Source organism: Xenopus laevis, chromosome 5L (assembly GCF_017654675.1).
Source record: "Xenopus laevis strain J_2021 chromosome 5L, Xenopus_laevis_v10.1, whole genome shotgun sequence".
Classification (NCBI taxonomy): Eukaryota; Metazoa; Chordata; class Amphibia; order Anura; family Pipidae; genus Xenopus; species Xenopus laevis.
Window position 1 is genome coordinate 13,574,789 of NC_054379.1, and position 23,279 is coordinate 13,598,067.

The 23,279-nt window shown below is 35.6% G+C and overlaps 1 protein-coding gene across 9 annotated transcripts in view; it reads right to left on the bottom strand.

The window, feature by feature from the left end:
- Positions 1–585: 585 nt before the first annotated feature.
- The window catches only part of esrrg.L (estrogen related receptor gamma L homeolog), a 460,320-nt gene continuing 437,626 nt past the window's right edge, over positions 586–23,279 (bottom strand). For all 9 annotated transcript variants that reach the window (XM_041562543.1, XM_041562544.1, XM_018262593.2 and 6 more), the window contains 2 exons: positions 7,274–7,543; positions 586–4,351 (listed from right to left, as the gene is read on the bottom strand). In XM_041562543.1, coding sequence (XP_041418477.1) covers positions 4,107–4,351; positions 7,274–7,543 — 515 coding nt within the window. In that variant the 3' untranslated portion in view covers positions 586–4,106. The remainder of the gene's footprint in view (positions 4,352–7,273; positions 7,544–23,279) is intronic.

Here is a 23,279-nt window from a genome sequence, read left to right on the forward strand (position 1 = left end):
TCCTCAAGCAGGTGGTCATTGAGGACCTCTACAGTATTAAAAGAGGCCTTATTTAATTTGCATTATAAAGTTTTCATACACAGTAAGTAGATGGTTTAATTCAAGCCACTGTCCTATATTTTGGATGACTGGATGTTGTCTATTGGCCACCCAAATGTCAGTGGGCAGTAAAGGATCTGAATAGAAGTTAGACTGCAGTTTCTCTTATTTTAGAGGAAAAACCCAGTGTGCCTGTACCAGACCCTCTCCCTGGATCATCGGCGTCAAATAAAAACTCATGGTGGAGGGCAGGGGTCTGGAGGGGGGTCCTGGCACAGCAGCACCGGTGGGCCCTGGTCCCCCAGTCTGACCCTGGGCTCTGTTACATTCTCTTAGAACAAGTCATATTTTCTGCCCAGACAAATAAATTTCAATCCTAAATTAGGATTTTATGTTCCTCAAAATATGGCCACCATTAATCACCACTATCCAGGACACCAGCTATACAGTGACTTATTCCATGAGTTTGCTTTTTGTCAAGTTGTAGCAGATACTTCTCACATATTATGCCCATGTTATGAAATGGAATAAAACACAAGACAATAAACCAATCCAAAAGTGGAAGCTTGTTTAATATTGCTCTACCATCATCCTGAAAGGCATAATTATTTGACTTACACATCTGAACCGATTGAAGTTACAGAATCATGTCTCCTTTTTGCATTTAACAATATATACAATATAAAATAAATACATTTACACAAATGGACATTTTTTTGGAGCACATGGTATGGTACACATCACAAAAATATACAGTTGATTGCTTTACAGATGTGAAGCACATCTACAACTATAGACATGGTTTCCTCTTTTTTTCTTTTATCTTATTTTTATTTCATTTTTTTTTTTAATTATTTGTTTTCTAATTTTTAATTACTGGCTATGTTGCAACTCCTGGATCATAATAATCATGTTCATTAATCATATTTATTAATTCATTTTTTAAAAATGTCCTTTGCCTATAAGACCGATATAAGATGTTTTTTTTTTTTGAGGCAGGTAAACAGAGAAGCTTAAATAATTAAAATACAATCACCATCACCCATTTCCTCTTTCAATAAGAAAAATAGCAGATTTAAATTTTTTATATCTTTTTTTGATATAATTTAAATGCAAAATACTGGAATAAATACACCATCTGATCTGTGTGAGACACAGTTGTGGCTCCCTAGAGACACACAATCAAATTGCCTTAAATTAAAGAAAAATAAAATATTTTAAAAACGAAGCAAATTATAAATAGTAGCATTTCATTCTCAATCATACACCATTAACTATAACCCATGCCGAGTATAATTTCACCCCTCAAAAAAATAAAATAAAAATAATAATCAAGCAAGGTTTAACACGATCTATTAGTGCTGTCTTTGAATTCTTATTCATACAGTTATTCAAATTTTAACTTCAGTTTTAGTTTGGTTAATGTTCCAACGCTTTTCCTATGATGAGCTGTACAAATATAACCTAGTAAAGACACACAGATTACAGTGAAAATGTGTATATTGGAAAGCTGTACAGAATGTAGGCATATAGTATAATTGAATCAATGTCCAACTTGCCAAGCTCTCTGGAAAACAATATATATGGTATATATTATATGCTTACATAAATAAATATCCTAATTCAGTCAGCACCTTTTATTCCAGGAGTTGTAAAATTTGTCTTCTGAAAAAGGGATGTGGCAATCTATGAACACCTATCCGCACTATTAATTTCAAGGTATTCCCCATCTGAATGAATTGCTAATGATGATTTATCTAGAACCACACTACAGTTACTTCTCTACTGAGAAACCACAATCTACAATATAGTCTTTATATAGCTAATGATAGATACACAGTATTTATAGAACACGACTGACAGCCCACCAGCCGGTTGTATATTCTTTATAGCACACAGAGTAGCAATATTTTTTTTTTTGTTTGTTTTTTTTTTTTTTGGGAACCTGTACGCACAAAAAGAAAGAAAAAAATTGCAACAACACAGAGATAGTTAATAACATTTGAGATGGTTCCATAAAAGCTATATTTACAGCATTTTTTAAAATTAGGCTTATCTAAGTAGTTTTGTTTTTATATAAGATATACATTTGTGTCCTCTTAAGAACCATTTTGGGTCAAAAACGTTTTTGTTTTTTATAGTTCGGTTTTTGAAAACATTCTACATTTTCGGTGTGATTTATTTCTTGGGATTTTCTGTCCAATGGAAAGAACCATAAATTTCGGCTGCTTAGATATTTTTTAAAATGTGGTATTTTTTCTAATTCTACCCTGTGTCTAAAAGCACACACCACAAGTATGAAAATGCCACACAAAGAGCATGATGGCTGCAAAGAAAAAGAGGAAGAAGGAAAGAAATATTGGCATAATCAAGTCAAGGAAAATACACAGCAACCATGAAACATTGAAAAGCTGAACTACAATGTTTTAGTCTGTTAGGATTACAGTTTTAATGACATTTGTATATATAATAAGGGGCATTCACATAATACAGGGCAGGGAGCAGCTATTAACACTTGTATGTTAGCATAGTACTAATGTAACTGTTAAGTATTGACTGTGGCTTTTAGGAACCAGAACATATTTTTAAAATACATTAGATTACACTCCTTTTTACCCCTTTATGCCAGCAATTTAGTGGCATAGACATTAGATTATACCTTTTTTTATGCCAGTAACATTTTTGGAATGAAAGAGTTGACCTTGTATACTCAAACTCCTATCATTCTCCAACGAAACTGACAGAAAATCACATTGACTGCTAGAGCTATTTGTTAAAAAATGACAGTTGAGAAAGAACTGTTCTAACAGTTATTATTTTCCTTTTTTGATGGTCTAAACATCAGAAATATTATTACATTTTTATTGCTGGCCTTTGCCTTATTGCCTGCAACATGGTTTTGCGCATTTGATTCTCGCTTAGGTAATGGCGGGGTGATAGAGAAAATTCAGTTTCTTCTGGAAAAGAGTGCTAAGACCCCATTTATTGTAAGGGCTAAGTGCACTAGACTACATATTTGCATTGCAGGAGTAATCTAATATTTCTGAACATAAAGATATATCCGTTTTTTTTTTTATACAGTTGAAGAAACTGAATATTAGGGACTAGACTGGCACACAACATAAATTGCATCCGTGGTAATATGCACCTCTCCTTTGACTATTGCTTGAATCAGTTAAATACCAACATTATATTAAATGGCTGAAACATGGTAAAGCTGATACAAAATAATCTCAATTTATAAGAATAAGGGAAACAATAAAATAAAAAAACCCCTCAAGGATGTATCCACCTTTAATTATTGTTCATTGATGCTCAAGCCAGCATTAGAATTCAGTTTTTAATTAGTATTCCGTAAATGACCAAAGCTCAAATTATTCCCTGAAAAAAGTTACCATAGTACATAACCAAGAAATTTCTGGAAGACTTGAAAAAACAATTAACAAATCAAATGCCGTAAAGTATTCTAAATCGTAAATGAAATGGTAAGAAGCAGCCAAAGAGATGCCGGTCAGGAGTCCATGGACAGTTGACGTACGACACTTTTTATGACCGACAACTCCTATAACCTTAGTCCAGCTGTCTGGATGAGAATGTTTCATGTTGGAGTTCAACAGCAGCTGTAAAGATGGAGGATAGCCTCCTCTATATTAGAGGCTACTCCCATGAATTCTTAACACCTCATTCAGTCAATGTGTTTGAACTATATTCAAGATATGATGTTTCTCTTGTTGATTCCTTCATTTTTGTCGAGGACTTTATGGTCCATATTAAATTCAGTGGTTTCCTTTCTATGGATTTCTGTCCTTTGGCAGGGCTGGCTTCCATCTCTTGCAGTTAAAGACTTTATTATTATTATTTTTTTTTTATTTCAGCAGCAAAAAAGGAAGAGGAAATACCTGTATCTTCAGGATACAGACAAAAAGTTGAAAGCTGCTTAAGTCTTGCTGCTAATATCAGTGCAGTCAATTGCTTTGTGTTCAGTTCTAAGTTTATTTGCCAGAACTTTTTTAACTTTTCCCTTATTCTACCAATCAGCACCCTGGGGACACCAATGATGCTTTTAGTCAGACCTTGGCCTCTAGCATTTCCAAAAAAAGTTTGTGCATAGGAACTTTCCCTTCTAGTTTAATGTTGTAGAAATGTTGGATGGCCTTGGTAGATGTTTGCCGAAGAAGAGGCAAAGTCATCAATAGCTTGCCAGCCCGACGAGGGTCTTCAATATGCTGTCCAGCTTCATAATCCTGCAGAGCCTCATGTAAGACATCTTGAAGCTTCTGGACAGCTTCTATATCTTCTATGTGCATGGAATCTGTAAAATACATATTGGATGATTAATTTTGAATCAGATACTTTAAGTTTGTAGATAAAGAGAACTAACAAATGAATACAATTTATTTTAGAATTCTTTTTTTAATGGGAGATAAATGCCATTTAAAACAGTAGAGAGAATATGAATATGAAGCAAACTTTATAAAGACGTTTGACTCAGATGACTGACCATGTCCCATCATCACCTTATATTTATAAAGATCATTACCATACATTGTTCCACGGTAATGACTCCTATGACTTATTGGGGTACTGTGTGACTGCATGTCGTTAATCCCATACAAATTTGCTATATCTGTTGTTCAATGAAATGTACCATATGGTCAATAAAAGTAAACTCTTCCTACATTATGAAGTACTGTGTGATTGGGGTCAACTACTAACTACCCAATCAATTTACAGCCACAGGCACTTTTTTTTTTTTTATAGATTTATAACTTCTGTACTATTTATGAGCACATTTGAATCTATACTATGGCCAACAAATGGTCAACCTTTGGAAATATATAGTCAAACAATGCTGGCTGGATTTCGTTGGATTTCTACATGGTGAACATCCTTCAACCTGAATATCAGCCAAAATTTATTTTGGGACAGTCTGATAAGAAAGTCCATTTATAGCGATGCTTCCAGCTGCAACTGGTTAATGTGCCGCTGTATATGATTGTCTAAAACTATTGTTTTTTATCTACTGCAGGTCATCCAGTTTGGTCATTTCTTAACCAAACTGTTAGACTACCATTAAATATTTGAGAATCTCAAACAAACCATTACACAACCCCATTCTTATCCAAAATGTATAAGAATTATTTTACCTCCAAACAGATTATGAGATTTACCAATGATCCTCAGTGGAATGTCTATGGGGATCATTAGTCACCATCATCTCACCAATCATCTCAAAGTCATTTGGGTCAGTTCAAATTCGCCATTAGGATGTATGGCCAAACTGTATCTTACGTGATCAGTTAGCCCAATAGCTGACTGACCAATATCACAAAATAGCCACCAGAACTTAAACAAGCTGCAAATATGTTGTGCATGCTCCAGTACAACAAAATTGTAAAGGCTGATTAGGATGTAAAACACTACTTGTCTTGCAAGAAATCTGCATCTTAAACTATACACACATATATTTATCTACACTGCAACAATGCACAGTCAAAAGAAAACTCTGAATCTATCATACAACAGCGACAAGGCTATAGATGAACTGTTAATCACAAAATCAATTAAAAAAAAATTCTATAAACAGTCACGCATCTCCATCTCTCTGGGGGGCAATTTGGGCAGAAGGTCTCAGCTCAGTAGGGTTGCGCCAAATCACAAGTCGTCATTCACAAGTAGGCAAAAGCAATCTGGTTTTTCATTTTTCAGCGCGGCTGAGCCCAGCCTGAGATTGATCGCTGCATATGGCCCCAGAAAACAAACTGTCAATACCTTGAATGCTCCAGAATTTGAACAAATAGCCGTCTGCCCATTCAAGCCACTCATTGCATCCCATTTAACAGATTTTATTGACAGTTTCCTTCTTGTAATTAAAGGGAAAATGACTGGCCAGCAACCAAGATAAAGTTCAAAGAAAGGGTCAAAACAAAAGCAGATGGAGGGGCACGGTGTGACTGTCAATGGTACATAACATCAGAGCATGTTATTGACATACAGGTATCTAATGATCAGCATGTTATTAATTACTGATCTATCATCAACTATATGCAAATGCTAAAGGGACTTAAGACCACAGGAAAAGCATTAAGGTGACACAAAAGGAAAACAAAGCCCAAACGATTTTTACTTATCTGATACCGTTCACTGCTTCAGCACATTTATGCTCTCGTGAGTGCTAAATCCTTTTTAACCCCTTATTCACTAAAACCCATTTAAGCCTTTCTAGGGTTTTCTTTTATCACATATGTAAAAAAATAGAAACAGTGGCAGCAGTAATTGTTTACTTTTTTTACTGAGATTTATTGGTGAGGATGTAAAGTACCACTTGGTTTTTAGCATTTAAATGGTTACATTGTTAAAAGAGCAAGAGAGAAAGAAAATAAAAGAGGCAGTGATAGAAGAGCACGAAGAGAGATTACATTATATATTGGACTGGCTGCTCTCTGTCTATTTGATTGTATTGTGTGAATGAGCTTTCCCTCGAGAGCAGAAACTTAAAGGGACAGTAAAATGAAAAGTGTCTGTCTTTAAATCTAGACCCAGGTTTCAAATGCTATGTATACTCACAGCTAAATAATTCCCTTTCACTTTTAACCCCTCATAGACACCAGACACACTTATCAGTCAATTCTGAAACCCATGCCAGCAGAATCCCTGGAAGTGCCCCAAAGTGCCCCCCCCCCATTATACAGAAACACTGATGCAATAAAACCTTTGGCAAGCATGCATTGCTAGTGCCTGGCACATACTATCACTCAGAGATTGATTATAGATGCTTGGTTTCCTATGATAAAGTGACTGCCCATCTTAGTATTTGGGTGCCCATAGTAAATTATATTAAAATATTGACTGAGGGCATGTTGCTTGTCTACATCATTCTTAGTCAGGTTATCGTGTTTACATGGAACTCTTTGTAAGGACTTAGTATATTAGCAATGTTCATTTCCAGACCTCAAGCCTCATTGGCACCCCTATCTTCATTATTTTTTAATACCCATTTGGAGTCAATGCCACTTTAGAAGTTGTGCTTTAAAATTATGGCAGGACAGTGCCAAGCATCAAAGGAGGCACAATTAAGGCAGCTGGAAAGAAAACATGCTCCCAGACTATAGTAGCTGACATTGAGAATTTTCTCCCGCCCTAGTGCAGGTTCTATCATACTGTACGTTGGAAACATTGGAAAGGGGCAGCACATTGACACAAGGTGATGCAAAGGCTACAGAACTTTACCGACCTGAATTAGCAAGAGCTATAGCTTTTAGGATTACAAATTCTTCCTTCTCCAGCTTCATGCTCTTATATTTTTTCACAAGCTGCAAGATGGCATTGTTCAGTTCCAGCAGCCCAGCCAACTTTGATTGGTCTTCGTCCATTATGTAGTCTTCAGCGTAGACTAGTTCATCTTCAAAGGAGAGCGACCGGTTAACAATTCCAAGAATCAGGATCTCCATCCATGCACTCTGCAGAAGACTCATCTGATCGGCAAGTGACAAGGTAGAGAATCCTAAAATGAAGATTAATGTCATTGTTATTCCAACAGTCTTTATTCCGAAATGAGTTTATTTCAACATACTGTATTCCAGTTGGTATAATTATTTAGCGGTAGTTTTTTAAAATATTCCTTTGTTTTACAACACAAATAAAGCAACAAAAACCTTAATCAAGTCTCCCAAAAGTTTGTGTGCACTTTATAACAGCAGAGGCATCATATATTATTTTGCCTAAGGGGCCGTAGGTGAAACAGGGATGGCATATTTATTATTTTGATTTATAGTTTTTCAAGCCAAATTAGTTTCATGTACTGCAATAGTCTTTTTAAATAAATTGCATGTTTATGCATTTGTAAGACCCCAGAGACTTTTGTATTTTGACAATGTGTTGTAGATTTATGCAAAGATTCTTTCACCTTAATTTAAACCAAGAATTCTGATCAAATGCATTATTTTTTCATATTATAATTAGTTCCCCTAAAGTCTGAAAGCAAAAGGCAATTATTTGATTTTTTCCCTTTCTCTCTTCCTTTGGACTTTTATAATTTTTTCTAGTTTTCTGATCTTTAAGGAAATATTTTATTAGCAATAGTTAAAGGAAACCATGGAAACGTGGTTTTATTGTTTTGGAGCATTGAGGCAGATGCTCAGTTCAGTTTAGTGAAGTTAGTGCTCCATAAAGACAAGCACCCATGCTACCATCTTTTTCTAATGTCTGTTTAATAGTGGTCATTGTTTCATGAAAGATTTTGAGTTACTTTGTCAGAACAATTAAGGCTGATCCCATTCATATGCATAAACATAAATACACACAAACAACTCTGAACTGAATAACTTTTGCCTCTGATTTACTAAACACGAAAAGAAAAATAATTTTATTGTAAAAATATGTGTATTTTCCATTTAAAATTGTCATGTTGATCAATTGTTGGAATGTTTTTGGCATTTCATCCATGGCAACAGCACCTACTGTATTATCATCTCATCAGAAAAAATGCCATTTCTCTCTATGAAACAATATGAGATCCATATTAAATAGTCATGTTTGTAAATATTTACTGGATTGTTTGCTTTTATACCATCTGCTGTCAATGTCTTAGGAGCATTTGTGAATCAAGGCCAATTCTACTACATGGAGTTCTATGAGATTTTTAAAAGGAATTGTATCTATCTTTGTGAAATTTGACAACAATTACAACTGCCTGTGGCCTATATATATGTTGTCCTCAGTAGAATTTTACTAAAGTAGATCTAGAATGGCTAGACTTAACTCCCAATATAAAACGAAATTAAACATAAGAAGTTTTCTATATTTTAATCACTTCTCACCTGTCCTACAAAATAAAAGTTTTATTTATCTCGGCAGCAATGCTACACAACCAAGCTTTGTTAGTGAACTAGTAGATTTATATGTTGCCTGTAAAAGTAATTCCAAGTTTCTCATCAGTCTCTTATGAAACAATAGATTTCCTACAGTCAGAAAATGCTACTGGAACCCAGAAAGCTACATCAATTCCAATACAATATAAATATTTTTATACTTAGGGCATGCCATATACAGCAGCCTAATGTCTTTAGTAACTGTTTCTCTGTATATGGGAATTTCTTCTGAAATATGGTCGCTCCACATTCTGCATAACTCTGAACAAAATCTTATACTGTCTGACTGTGGTGAAGAAATGGATGTTTTAAATTGAGTTTTATTGTATGTGGAGTTCATGGCTCATGTAAGAACAAAGCAATGGTTATTAGAGATGAATGATTGAAATGATTCATGAAGTTATTTAAAATTTCCAGCCTTTCAAATTAGTTTTTATTGGTGAAAGTAAAAAAAAGCTTTTGGTTTCACATTAGGACAGGAAAAAGAAGAAGGAATTAAAATAGCTGCATCACTAAATAAAACAGAAGAGTAGTTGTCATTTGATTTCATTTACAATTTGGGGCCATGGTAAATATATTATGGACTATTTTTTTCACCCTAATGTGAAATTTGAGCTCCAATATCCAGTTTTCTTAACTGCACAAACACCTACGTGATAATTGCTATCTACCTCAAAATGAGAATTAAAATAGAATGCATTATTTTTTAATTATTTTATAACGTTTAAAAATAATCACTGTTTTGAATGCTGAATTTTAGAAAAAAACATTATTAACTTTTTTAATACAAAATAACCAAACAGCAAATAATTTTTGGGTTTAAAAATAATAATCAAATTGTAGTTAATTTGTACATTTCTCCACCCAAACTCATATTACTTCCTGGCTTAGTACACAACTACAAAGATATGTGTTGCTTTCTACTCCTTAAACTAGAGTGAAAATTACATTGCATTAATAAGTATGTTAGAAGCTATACAGCAATATACAATTGCATATAATTTCTTGGCTGGTTGGCAAAGTGCAGAACTTTGCCAGAAAAAAAACCCGACAGGGACATAATAAAATCATCAAAGGGGATTAGTGCAGCCTTTCTTAAGGGGGTCTGCAGCTTTAAATTGACTTGGCTATGGCACAAACTACGTTTGCAAGGATTCTTGTCATATGAACAACAATCATTACTATAAAAGACCATTTAACACAAAAGTTTGATGTTAAAATATAAAAAAAAATATTTTGCACAAAATAAGAACTTCAAATACTGATTGACAATCAAAGGGTAAATGGTTGGGGCATTAAAAGCCAATTACTGTTGTTCATGCAGTCTTATGCCATTGCATTACACAAACATTTTACTTAATGTATTTTTATTTTTTTTCCATTTGTTGTTTCCTATTTTTTAATTCAGAATTTTTAAATTCATTAAATTTTTTATTTCCTATTTTTAAAAAATCTCATTTTATTAACTTTCCTGTAATTGCATAATTCTAATAATTAGCTCAACCCCATAACTCAAAATTCTTATACTCATTCAACCAGCAAATGCACCTTCATGCAAGTTAACATCCACCTGCCATTCAATCTCTTTTAAAACAGCATGACATCTGAGTTAGCTATTGATACAATTTATTTAAACGTAAAAGAGAAAAAAAAAGAGCTGTTTTAAGCAATATTCTATTTTGCAAAAAAACAAATATTTTAGTTGACATTTTTCTTTGCCGGGAAATGTATAGTATATGACTGTTGTTTGAGCACTGAAAGTGGCTACAGTCCTAGCTATAAAAAGAGAATATACAAGAACATACAAAGTTACATTGTTTCTATAAAATAAAATTAGATTTTATACGATTCCCTCCTGAATAGCCAAATGCATTTACTTGAGGAGATTGCAGGCCAGAAGTTCAAAAACTGTTCAGAAGCTTTTGCCACAAATCATATCGGCTCTACAGCATTTTTTTCCACAACAAATAATACATTCAGAATATTGTGTGGTTTCAATTAGCTTTAGATGCTCTACTTCTCTCAAGAACCCAGGATTTTTTTTTCTGCAGGAGCAGATGGGCAGAGAATATAGCCTGCAGCACCTTTCTGTGACAGCCAATTCTCCCTCCCAGACACTGCTGTTAGTAAATAATTAGATTTACACATTCTCCAATCTCCACACATCTTTGTACCGCATAATTAAAAGTGGGATGATTAGTTTATTGAGTGGAAGGAGGAACTTTTTTTTTTTATTGAGGTCCATCCACGATTTTATCAGGACCAGCACTTTTGTGGCTGTCACGAGGGTGCAGGCATCCAATTTTTCTTATCTGCCTGATTAATACAAACGCTGTTTCAGGACGCATTAATTAACAGATACAAATCTACGTTCTCATGGAAGGATCAATACGTAGAAGAAAAGAGGCATCAATGTGAATTTAGTGCTGATGATGGAGAAGACACTATATTGACATTTACGTGCACGGAAACTTTAGAGTTTCTTCATGGCCTCTTTTGTCCATGATTTACAAATGAACAATTTCTCTGCAGACCTTACAATGTTTCCCAAACCTCAGTGGGGTTTATTTAAAAAAAGAAAAAAAGGATAATAAATATTGACATGAGCAAATGAAATCAGGAAAAAAAGAGAAAAGAACTTGTGTAAAAATGTCTATCTTTCTTTGCTGAACTAACTTTGAAGTAATGTTGGATGCACTCTTTGTTTCTTTGGCTTTGTTTCAGATTTAATTTCATTAACACTTTATATAATAGGGGCCACATTATACACTTTTTAATATTTTAATGAAAGAGTAAAAATGTAAGTGGGCAATCCACAGGCCAATGCTTCTATAATTGATTCAGACACAAGCCCAAAGACACGTTTACATGCAAAAAGCCCCAATCAGGTAGTTTTAGACAACCTGGATGGATCAGCAAGGTGTCCAGTCTTTTGTACTTCCTTTATAGGATCATATACATGCTATAAACGACCATTAATGTACATCTATTGGTACCAGAGTTATAAAAACAAATTCCTTCTCAATATGAACACTTGCCTTTGATGGGTCAAAATCTCTTAAGGACTGTGATAAAAGGGGTTATGAAATTAGGACTCCGGACTCTTGACTTATCAACAGTCAGCTCCAGGGACATTACCACCCATGAACAAGTGCCCCCTTTCATTAACCTCTTCAATCTGGCTGTACAGTATTCACCTTGTATTATTACTATACTGCATGCAGTGGAGCCTTAAGGAATAGCAGGGAAAGAATGCAAGCAAGGCATAAAAGTCCCATTTCGAATGCTTAGCTTTTGTTGTGGGCACACGTGTTGGGCAATGTACACCAGACTTATAGGCACACTGTGGCATGCAATCGGTATAGGGCTTGTTTCCTGGCACAACCTTCGGTAATCCTGCTATAAAATGTTCAGTTTGTTGTGCTAGTTGTGATGCACAGAGATTATGGCATGAGTTACAATAACTATAAACTATTTTTTAAAAAGTTACTGGCAGAATAAAAGTGGAACTCATTTGTATAGTGGGGTAATGTAACAGACTTCCAACCACTTTCTAATGCATATTAAAAAGTGTAACATTGGAAACCATTCTTAGGAAAGCTAGACATTAAGGTGGGAGATATGGACTTTGAGGACATATTTGGTGGCATGGCTATTGTATGTATATAGATGAATTCCAGTGAAATGTAGGAGTAGGGTGTAAGCTTATCATCAAGGATGTTGAGTCCGGGTGCACATGCCCTGGACTTTCAGCAAAGGGGAGAAAATGGTCAAAGCAAAATTTCTGGCTGGAACTAATCTGAATCCCATCACATGTAAAAAACAAAAACAAAAACAGCTATTGTAAGTATAAAAGAAGTTGCATGTCTTAAACAATCATGTAATAGCCTTATGTGTTCTGTGCCACCTATGGGCATTTAATCATAGACTCATAATCATAGAGTACATCATTCATTCAGTTACACCATGTTCCACACTGAAAGACGATGATGTCTTCAGGTTAATAATATGTATTAAATACAGTAAATATGAAAAAAAAATTGGCTAGTCTTTCATGCAAATTTATAAGAACATTAAAAAAACTTTCCAAGTAAAAAAAACAACAGAACTGTATGAAAGTATTTTTACTCATGAAAGAAAGCATATTTTGGTATTTTACTGATATAGTCCTCTAGCTGAACATGAATTTACTAAGGCAAGGGTCTGCAGCATTGATCTATGAAGAAAGAACATGCTTAATTGTTAATTACACTACTTTTTGCTATCTTTATCAGGTCAATCGTAAGCTGCCTGGTGACTACTGGATCATATAATTACAAGTTGAGTTTGCTGTTCTTATTTTGTTTTTTTTTGTTTATATAATTAATGATAAAAATTTTGCTGGCATAATGGTCTGACTTCTGCCTTTAAATATGAAAAGGTATAAACTGCAGTCTGTGAGTCAATAACTTTTCCTCTGTGGTAGAGAAAGGGTGAAGTGTCCTGAATGTGAAGTGCACCTGTCCGTCTGCCATTTTTCTCTAGCTGTCCATTCGCTTGACAATGGTGCCAAAGGCAGCTGTCAGCTACTTTTTCTTCCTTTTTTTTATTCTATCATTTTTTTTCCTTTTTAGCCAAGCGTACCGATGCACTTTGCAGTCAACTTAACAAAAAAGGCTAAGCACAGGAAAGTGTGAAGGACAAAAAAAATTCTGATGGGTAGTCTTCAAAAATACACTTTCACTTCACAAAACATAAATGTTTATTTTTGTAGCCGAGTGTTGACAGAAATAGGCTGCAATGAATTTAACCCCTCTTAGGCATTCTCCATTAGCTCTCAGCATTTCCAGCATACCAAAGTGCCTGGTAGGATCAGTAAAGTAGGGCATTCTTGTGTCTGTTTTTTGATGCCTTGACTGCTGTTTGTGTGTCTGAAATCTGACACATTAGACATTCCTCAAACAGCACACATCATCACAGAATGATAATTACATCCTAATCACCGCACTATTTTGTCAACATTGCATATCATTATCTGAAAGATTTCACACAAGGAATTTAACTGTTGTTAATGAGTAAAACGGCAATAATTTTAAATCTGTCTCCTGGCCAACCTCCTGTTGAGTTGTACAGTGTAAATCCATTGTAAACAACACAAAATAGATGTATTTGGGAGGATGTTGAAAAACAGAAGGAATCGCTATCAAGTATTACATGCAAATATATCACTGGTACAACTACAAAGAAAAAAAATGTCTACAAGTCCTTAAAAAAATAGTTTTTCTTGTGATTTGTAGCTGAAACCAAGGAACTGCAAAATACAAATGTAGCATAGACTTGAGGCTTATTTATGATTGTTAGCAATAAGCACCACTCTTGTTGCCCATAGGCATGTTTCTCAGCAGCACAATGCTACTACCTGCGTCATAAAGAAATGTGGTACCCATTGTATTATATGCAGAAAGTTACTGCCAGAATGGCACCATAATAATCAGTGCCAAATGACTGTGAAGGGGTGGCAGATGGGCCTCTAAAGTTAATAACATATAAAAGATAGATAGATAGATAGATAGATAGATAGATAGATAGATAGATAGATAGAGATGGATAAATAGGGAGAGATGGATGGATGGATGGAGAGAGATATACAGTTTCCTAATATAGAGCAGAAGTCCCAAAACTATTTTACGTTGGGGAGCAACACAAGCATGAAAAAAATCCTAGGGGGTACCCAATAAGTAACTGGTTATTTGGTAGCCTCTATGTGGACTATCAGATTACAAGTGGGTCTGTTTGGTAGTACACATGGTCTGTAAGCCTTCAAAACTTCCCTCCAAGTCAGAAATTCAAAACTGAGCACCTGCATTGAGGCAACTGGGGGCAAAATTAAAGGGCTTCTTGAGAAACATGTTGCTCGTGAGCCACTGGTTGGGGATCACTGATATACAGTATACATGCAATACTTTGTCCTGTGTGATCAGTTTCCATGATAGATGCAACCTTACTTTCAACTAATGTTTTAATGGTTTTTAACAAGCCCAAAGCTTAGCTTCTCAAAAGCAGCTCAGAGCACACTGACCATGTACAGTGCCTTTGACACTCAGAAAATGGAAGGTCCAAGATGGAGAGCTGCTGTGGGCAACTTTCAATTCATGGATAATGACACATTAAGCTTAATATATAAAATATGGCATTATTATTGTTTATTTCTTCTTTTAAAAGACACATTGCTATATTTATTTATAGAATTATAGTAGATGTATAGACTGGTTAGAACCTTTCCATAGTTAAATGTACCAAACAGAAGTGGAACTATAAAGCCACTGTTGATTGACACACCCTCAATAATAACCTGTTAACAGATCAAACATATGTTTCTTATTTTAACACATTTTATTGAAGAACAGAACATTTTTTTTGCAGCTTTTAACCAAGTTGGCAGAAATGTCTTGCTTTTAGCAGAGCACCAAGTTAATTTCACTGAAACAACCGAACGGAGGTGGGGTGGCAATAAAAATGCATTCACAGTACACGTCCATCTCAATCCATTAAGGACAATAGATTCCCACTAAACAAATATTCACTTGTCAGGAGTAGTTGAGGCACAAGATTCATTCTGCAATACTAAGTGTGTTCTGCAACAATTTAAAAGCCGTAAATTGGGCATTTACAAACAGCAAAGATGCTACTTGTCTCTTACGAGTTGTGACCTTTCACTTGAGCTATTTGAGAAAGTGTTAATGAAATGGAACACATGTAGGGGATAATTGTGAATGCCACTTCATGTACAAATGCCTCCTAATGACTTTTACAGGGTAGCCAATCAAATAAACTCATTTCAAAAAAAAAAGGTGCTTATTGACTACTAAGAACAAAAATTCCCTTACAGATGTTTATAATTTGCATATTATTTTTGGCCTTTCTTCTTCTTGTGCTTGAGGTGAAGGGATCATTAGGAATGCGGTGCTTTATAGGAGAAGGAAAGGTTAAAACTAAGTAAGCCTTATCAGAAAGGTCCATCTAAATATACCAGTAAACCCCAAAAGTAGTGCTGCTCTGAGTCCCCTGTCAAAAGAAGCACTGCTTTTCTTTCCTTCTATTGTGTACACATGGGCTTCTGTATCAGGCTTCCTGCCTTCAGCTTAAACCTCATTGCCCTGGGCAAGAGCATGCTCAGTTTGTTCCTCTCCCCCCACCCCTCCCTTCTCTACTGTAATCTGAGCCCAGAGCAGGGAGAGACTCAGGCAGGAAGTGATGTCACACCATGTTAATACTGCAGCTCCTATCCTAAACAAACAGAGAGTTTCTAGAGCTTTTTACTCAGGTATGGTAAAACATTCTACAGAATAAATATAGCATTCTAGCTTTCACTATTGCAGCTAATCTATTGGCAATAAAATACCTCCGTAGCTTTCCTTCTCCTTTAAATACAGCTTTTCATGTAGATGGAATAATGATCTCCTATTAGGGAACCAAACTAGCGTTTTGTTCACTGGTCTGCATGGTGTTGACAATAGAATCTTGGGTGCAAAGTTTGAGAAGATGAGCATCGCCAGCATTTTGCTACTGTCTGTTTTCAAATTAGAGCTCGATAAAAGAGTCCTATAAATCTAGAAGCATCATGCTCTCAGTGCACCTTTAGGGGTATCTTGAAAAAGCCCACAATCTGAGAGGAGATGCCCCCTACTGTCCCTATCTTATTATATGTAGCTTTATTTTCATAGAAAAGATGGTGCTGGAGATCCAGATCTATTATATTATTCCCAATATGCTCCTACCATACCCCATTTTTTCACCATCAGGGTTTTATATGATGATCATGGAGGCCAAACACAACCTCTGGCTGCTGTGGGATGCTAGAGGCCTCAGTTCAGTGTAGCTGAAACATTCTTCTACATTAAACAATAACTATCCCTTAGACTAACTATTAAAGGTACTGTATAATGGAATTGTTTGGAAATGTCTGCTATCCAGAACCCTCCAAGCTTTTAAGGAATGAGTAACTACAGAGCACCAGAAGTCACTTTGATGTCCACCTCTCTCTCTTACAGGGCCAACTTCTTTAAGAGTTAATTGAAAAATTACAAATACACATGAAACTAGGCATAATTAAGAATACTTTCATTAAAGCCTCTCTCTTTTTCTTCTTTATTATTTTTGTTGGAGACATTAACAGAGGATAAACCGTCTGGTCACTTTTATACAAAAGAAAGATGGCATCTATCTTTCCCCTTTAAAATGAAAGTTGTTTTGAACTCGACTGTTTAATTCCCTCCGGCTATTGCTGATTTGCGATGTTTGCTTTGGATGACTTGTAATCTCCATATGAGCCTGTGTTTATGAATCTACCCACTACTGGGTCAACTGTGAAGGCACTTTGGCTTAAGCTCTGCCAAGTCATTTTTTTTTACCTTCAGGGGAAAACAGTAATATCCTCATCAAAAAATAGTGGCAATCCTTTCACCCCATCGGTCCATCTGGTGAATTATAAACAGTCCCTTGTTGCATCTAGTTGTCAGTGTTTTTTTTCCTCCTCCTCCTCCTCTTTAATTGCCCTTTCTATAGGATTTATAAAAAGAACTGAAGTGCTGAATAAATATAGTTGGGGAGAAGAAGCTACTTCTCTCCAGTGCAATGTAAAAAATAATCAATAATATGGGACTATTACAAAATAATAACAATAATACTTGTTCTTTGAATCACACTAGTTAGCTTTGATGTTGATTGACAATCAAATGACGGCTAAATCCCAAGAGACCCTAAGATTATATTAAATCATGCACAGCCCCTATATCTCAATGTCTTTATCTAATACCATAGGCTATGCGCTACCTATAGGTTCATGGTACTTCATTCACATACATAATAGTACCCTAACTTCTTTTTATAATTCTAGTTTTCAATGTAAATCAACAAGAACCAGTTAATTACTCCTTCAATCCCATATAGATTGTGGCAAATTAACAGGGAAAACAATGATTGAAAATAAAGAGGCTCAAATAAGTGAGATCTGGAAAGTGGGATATCGAACAACAGACAGAAAATAAAGAGGCTCAAATAAGTGAGATCTGGAAAGTGGGATATCGAACAACAGAGATTTGATAAAAACCCATGACCTGTCTACAGGTTTTAACAAAATATCCATGTAGGAGACAGTTTCATGGATCTAATGGGACATACATTATAGACAGTAACTAGAGTACAAATGTTAAAATGAGTGTCTCAAATGTCTTGTACTTATCTCTATCTTTTGTCTGCTTTAAGGTGGCTCTATTTAGTCATTTAGAGTTATCTGACCAGGCCATACTGTGGGATACTGTGAAATGAAGACACACATAATTATGGCCAAACGGTACCAACTGGACTGGTTGCTTGGGTTGGTAAAATGGTTCCAAGTCATTTACAAAGAGGAGCATCCATGTTACTGTATAGATTTTAGCCAAACTTTGCACCAGTCTACAATGGCGATACTTCCACTGGAATTGGAAAACAGGGAACTTTTTGTCAAAATCAACTAGAACACATACTTATTCTGAGGCTCAATTTCTGTTTCTATTTCTTAATATTGATCTTCCATTTGAAACAGGTTCTGCAAGTTTACTTAGATCAGAGTCCCTAGCGACCAGATAGCAGTTTGTTATAACAAAATGACGGTCAAAGTACCACCTCTTCATATTGGTATGTCCTAAATGTAATCAAGTTATCTGTCATCTTTCTATTGTAAACAAGTCTATATTCAGTCTCAGAGGCCTTTCTGGGGTAACAGTTTCCATTTATTTCAGCCTATGTTATCTGCAGAAGTCTCCAAATCAGACCTTTCTGATACCCATGGGGTTAAGCCCTTGAGAGCCCAAAAGAAACCACACACAAATAGAAGGAAGAAAGAATGAAAGATAGAAAGCTGCCTGGTTCTAATACACCTAATTAGCCATCGGCAGACTCTTAATTGCATACATTAGGTTGATTCCATAGTGGAGATTAATTCTAAATATACCCAAGCAGCTGGTTAAGATGCCATGGATTACTGTGTGGACTGTACTTTTCCACTTAATTAGATATCAAAATTAAGCAGCAACAAGCATTTTGACATAACGGGGGATCAAGCCGTTCCCTGCCATCCCAGAGCTGCACTAAAGTGACCACAAAACAGAGAGGCACAGATGGAGAGATATTAAATGCCACACTGGAAAGTAATTTCAAATAATAAAATATCAATATTTACATTTTAATTACCCCTACCGAGAGGCGCTCTGTCATTTTCACGATTGCCGACGCAGCAAGGGGTACGGGAATGACATTGCAGCACCGACTGCAAAGACTGTTTTGTTTCCATTAAAGAGTGACAAGCGTTTTAAAGGCATTGACACCCAGTGTGTGAACAAGAATGACAGTGGATCGGAAAAGTCCTATTAAGGGAATATATTTCCCGAAAAGAAAATTGACTTTACAAAGCTAATCCCCTCTTGACACAAATATTCATTTTCAAATGTTTTTTTCTTTCTGGCTGAAAGAAGCAGTTCACACTTGCAAGGAAAAAAAACACCTTAAAGTGCAAATACAATGTGTGTCAAGTCAACACTCATAAGTAAAAGATGATAGGCGTGCATGCTTGTGTCATGACATACAAATGGCTCTGCACTTAATGCCATGGGTATGAGTTAACACGCTCAAGCATCATAAAACACTGTCTTAGGGAACTGTAATAATAGGTGCAAACTTTGTTGAAGAAAGGATCTGCAATTAGCAAATGCTTCGAAGGTTAGTAAAATTGAGGTTGGGCAAGGTTGGCTTGCAGGGACCAATATTAAGACTGAACCCCCAGCTGAAATGTGCATCCTTGAAATAAAGTTATTTAAATGTTTATATGTTTAGTGAAGTGCAAATCTCTTTTCTAGGCCCAGTCATCCAGTTATCTGTGAGTGCCTCCATTTTATTTGATATTATATTATCCATATCCATGGCCAATGGTCTTCCAGAGGCTAATTAGAAAAACTGCATAGAAGACAATAGGGGTAGGTCATTTACTTACTGCACCATAGTGGGATACAAGGGGGGCACATTTATCAAGTAAAAATCCTTCGATCGAACGATAAAATCCTTAGAATCAAACTAATCGAACGATTTTTAGCGATAGATTGAAAGATTGAAAGGTTATAAAAGTGCTGGGGAAGGTCCCCATAGACTAACAATGTACCTAGGTAGGTTTAAACTGCCGAAGTATGTAGTCAAAGTATTTTTTTAAAGAGACAGTACTCCGACTACCGAATGGTCGAATAGTCGAACGATTTTTAGTTCAAATCGAAGTCGAAGGTCGTAGTAGGCTATTCGATGGTCGAAGTACCCAAAAAAATACTTTGAAATTCTACGTTTTTTTCATTCGAATCCTTCACTCGAGCTTAGTAAATGTGCCCCTTAAAGTGCAATCTTCATGTTTTTTTCCCACAATGCGGGGCTTTTTCCTATGGTCTCAGCATGATTGTAGACACTAGGAGGAGATGCTCCTGATGCAATTCTGCCAATCCGGTAAGACTAAGTTACACTTTAATGTGACTCAAATGCAATTACACTGAATAGTTCTGTTGGTGTTCACTGTAAGACATGTGCAATTCTATTGGAGTATCTATGGTCACTGTGGGAACCCTGGAGCTACTTGGTTTTGAGGTGGTGGCACCTCCAGGTTTCCCACAACAGTCTAAGCAAATAGGCGCGAAAGCACTTGATTTGGAACACAATCGATGCAAGTACCTTTAATGAATGGGATTTTTCACATTACAGACTGTGGGGAAATTTGTAGAACCCAAAAGTACAGAGTGGTACAGATACATTGACAATGGACCCAGAACCTGGACTGAACCCACGATTAAACTAAGGTTTTGCATTTAACAGTAAGAGAATGTGCAGAATGTGCCCTGTTTTTCCCTGTTTGTACAATTTCCTCAACTAGTGGAGCTGCACCTGGGCATGTATCTTGTCTGAAACCAGTGTGAGTTTTAGTTGTATATTATATTTATATATATATTTGTATTTTTTATTTTTTTTTGCTGGGGGCACAATGCTTTTTAATATGAAGAATTTTGCAGTCAAAGAGCAAATTATTAACCCCAGAATAAAGATGCATCTGCTTATCCAGAATGATTTATAGTGGCAGCCAGATCGAGATGTCACCAGTCCTATTTAAGAGGAATGATACTCACTCTATAGCCTCCCACACAAATGTGCCTGTTCCGTTTGGCTCGAAACATCCTCTGCATTTTATACCAAAACATAAGAAATTCTTTATCATTTAAAAAGTTAGATATATAAAAAAAAATCTAACAATACAGATGTTCTCAAACATGTATTCATAAAAATTGGCAGAATAAACCACCTGACATCCTTTATTTTCAGGGAGGCAGAAAACGAACAATAACTCTTCCTTTGAAATGTCTGTCGAAGTGTCAGGATCTTAAATGAATTTATTCCCCTTAGCACTAGTAAGATGAAATTCCACTGTCAGTGCTCACTACATAGACAAAAACACATCACTCTGTTATTATCCAACTATGACCGTGTAATACTGTAAAGAAAGAGGGGCACAGCACATATTCAAGAGCATTGCTAATGCTTTTAGAGACAGACACTTCCCTATTTCTCAGTCGCTAGCACCTTTTAATTTCTGAAAGAGCTACGCTTGAAAATCTTAATTAATTGTTCCATACTGCTTCAGGATCATTATGCAATGTAATAAAGGCCGTGTAATTATGAAATTTTACAGCCATTACCAAGGCTGATGGCTCGTATTTCATCATCAGCTGGACCCAACGGCTTTTAGCCACTCTGCTTCTCTTTGATGAACTACAGACAGATCTATCAGGCCCGAACAATATCCAAGCAAGGCAGCTATAATAGCTACCTACAGATGAAGCCACAGATAAAGATAAACTATAAATCTACACACAAACGCAGGCGCATTGCCTAAGGATGACAGAGAGGAAAAGGATGAAACTGTCGGGGAAGAGAGCGTCTGCATTAGGACTTCCATATAGCTCTCTCTTGTTCCATTTGCAGTGTCTTTGATTTTGTACATTCCCAGTTGAAGGTCTCAACCATTGCTCAACATCAAAAAAATCAAAGGAAAGAAGATCGATGATGTTGTCTCCTGACTGAGAGATAGAAGAAATAGCATTACTCTTCCACCAGCAGTTCCTTACATAAAAGAGGAATATGTGGGCAAATTTATAGCTTCTTCCTCCATCTCTGAATTAAAGAGGAAACAATAGATGTTCAGCGTTTATACACTGGTATCAAGTGGATCAGAGCAAGTCCAAGTAATTTATTTAATGCTGTAGAAGAGCGCCTTGGAAGAGGATGCTGTCAAATAAATTATGTTGGGATTATATAAAGATCACAATATGGAAAGGAAATGTTCTCTTTCAAATTAAAAGAAAAATTATGTTGGAATTTTTTTGTCATGGACTATTAATGCTTACTTGCATTTTATTAAAGATCTTCAACTATAAGGGGCAGATTTAACGTTCCAATGGTAAATTCGAATTTGAATTTTCAAATTTCTTTTGTCAAAACTCCAAAAGCACCAACTAAAATGTAAATTAGAATGTGAGATTTATCACATCTCGACCATGGAAATTTGAATGGGTCCGTTGACCCATTTGAAGATGTCAATATCCTTCATGACATTCAAGTTTTTTTCTGAGAAAAACTTAAATTGAGTTTCATTCAAATTGATTCGAGTTTTGTGGGTCAGTAACATTGGTTCGAATTTTAGACATTTGGGTTTTTTCTTAAATAAGATAACATTTGAGTTTTGAGTGCATTCGAATTTATTAGAGTAAAAAAATTCACATGAATTCGAAATTTTACTTTTGATATATCTGCCCTAAAATACTATGAATGTTTAGATAAATAGATGAAGAACAATGTAAGAAATATATAGCAGAAAGGTAGATCAATACCTTCACATCAGATATGACTTTACTTTTTACTGAAGCAGGGTCCCTAATAATTATCATAATAGGAAGCAGATTTTTTACACTCTTTTGTTTCCCAGTCACATCATCTGTCAAAAATCTATTTTTGGCCACATGAAGAAAATTACATTACTCGTTTTTGAGTATTAGATTTTTCAATCACCTCCCAAGGGCCTCTTCAGTTATCTCCCCAGGCTTATTCCAGTCAATATACCTAACCAAGTATCTTGTTACAATCTTCCAGTCGATAACCAGCAGTCGTGTAAAAGGGTCTAAGGAAACTAAGTCAACAGTCCTTTTAGCAATAGTCTGGATGAGGTGCCTGTCGATTCTTAATAATTAGGTGGAAAGAATCTATTTAGAAATTCTTGATGGAGCTGGATTCTTTGTGAATTTTAATCATTGTGAAATCGGCTTTTATTAA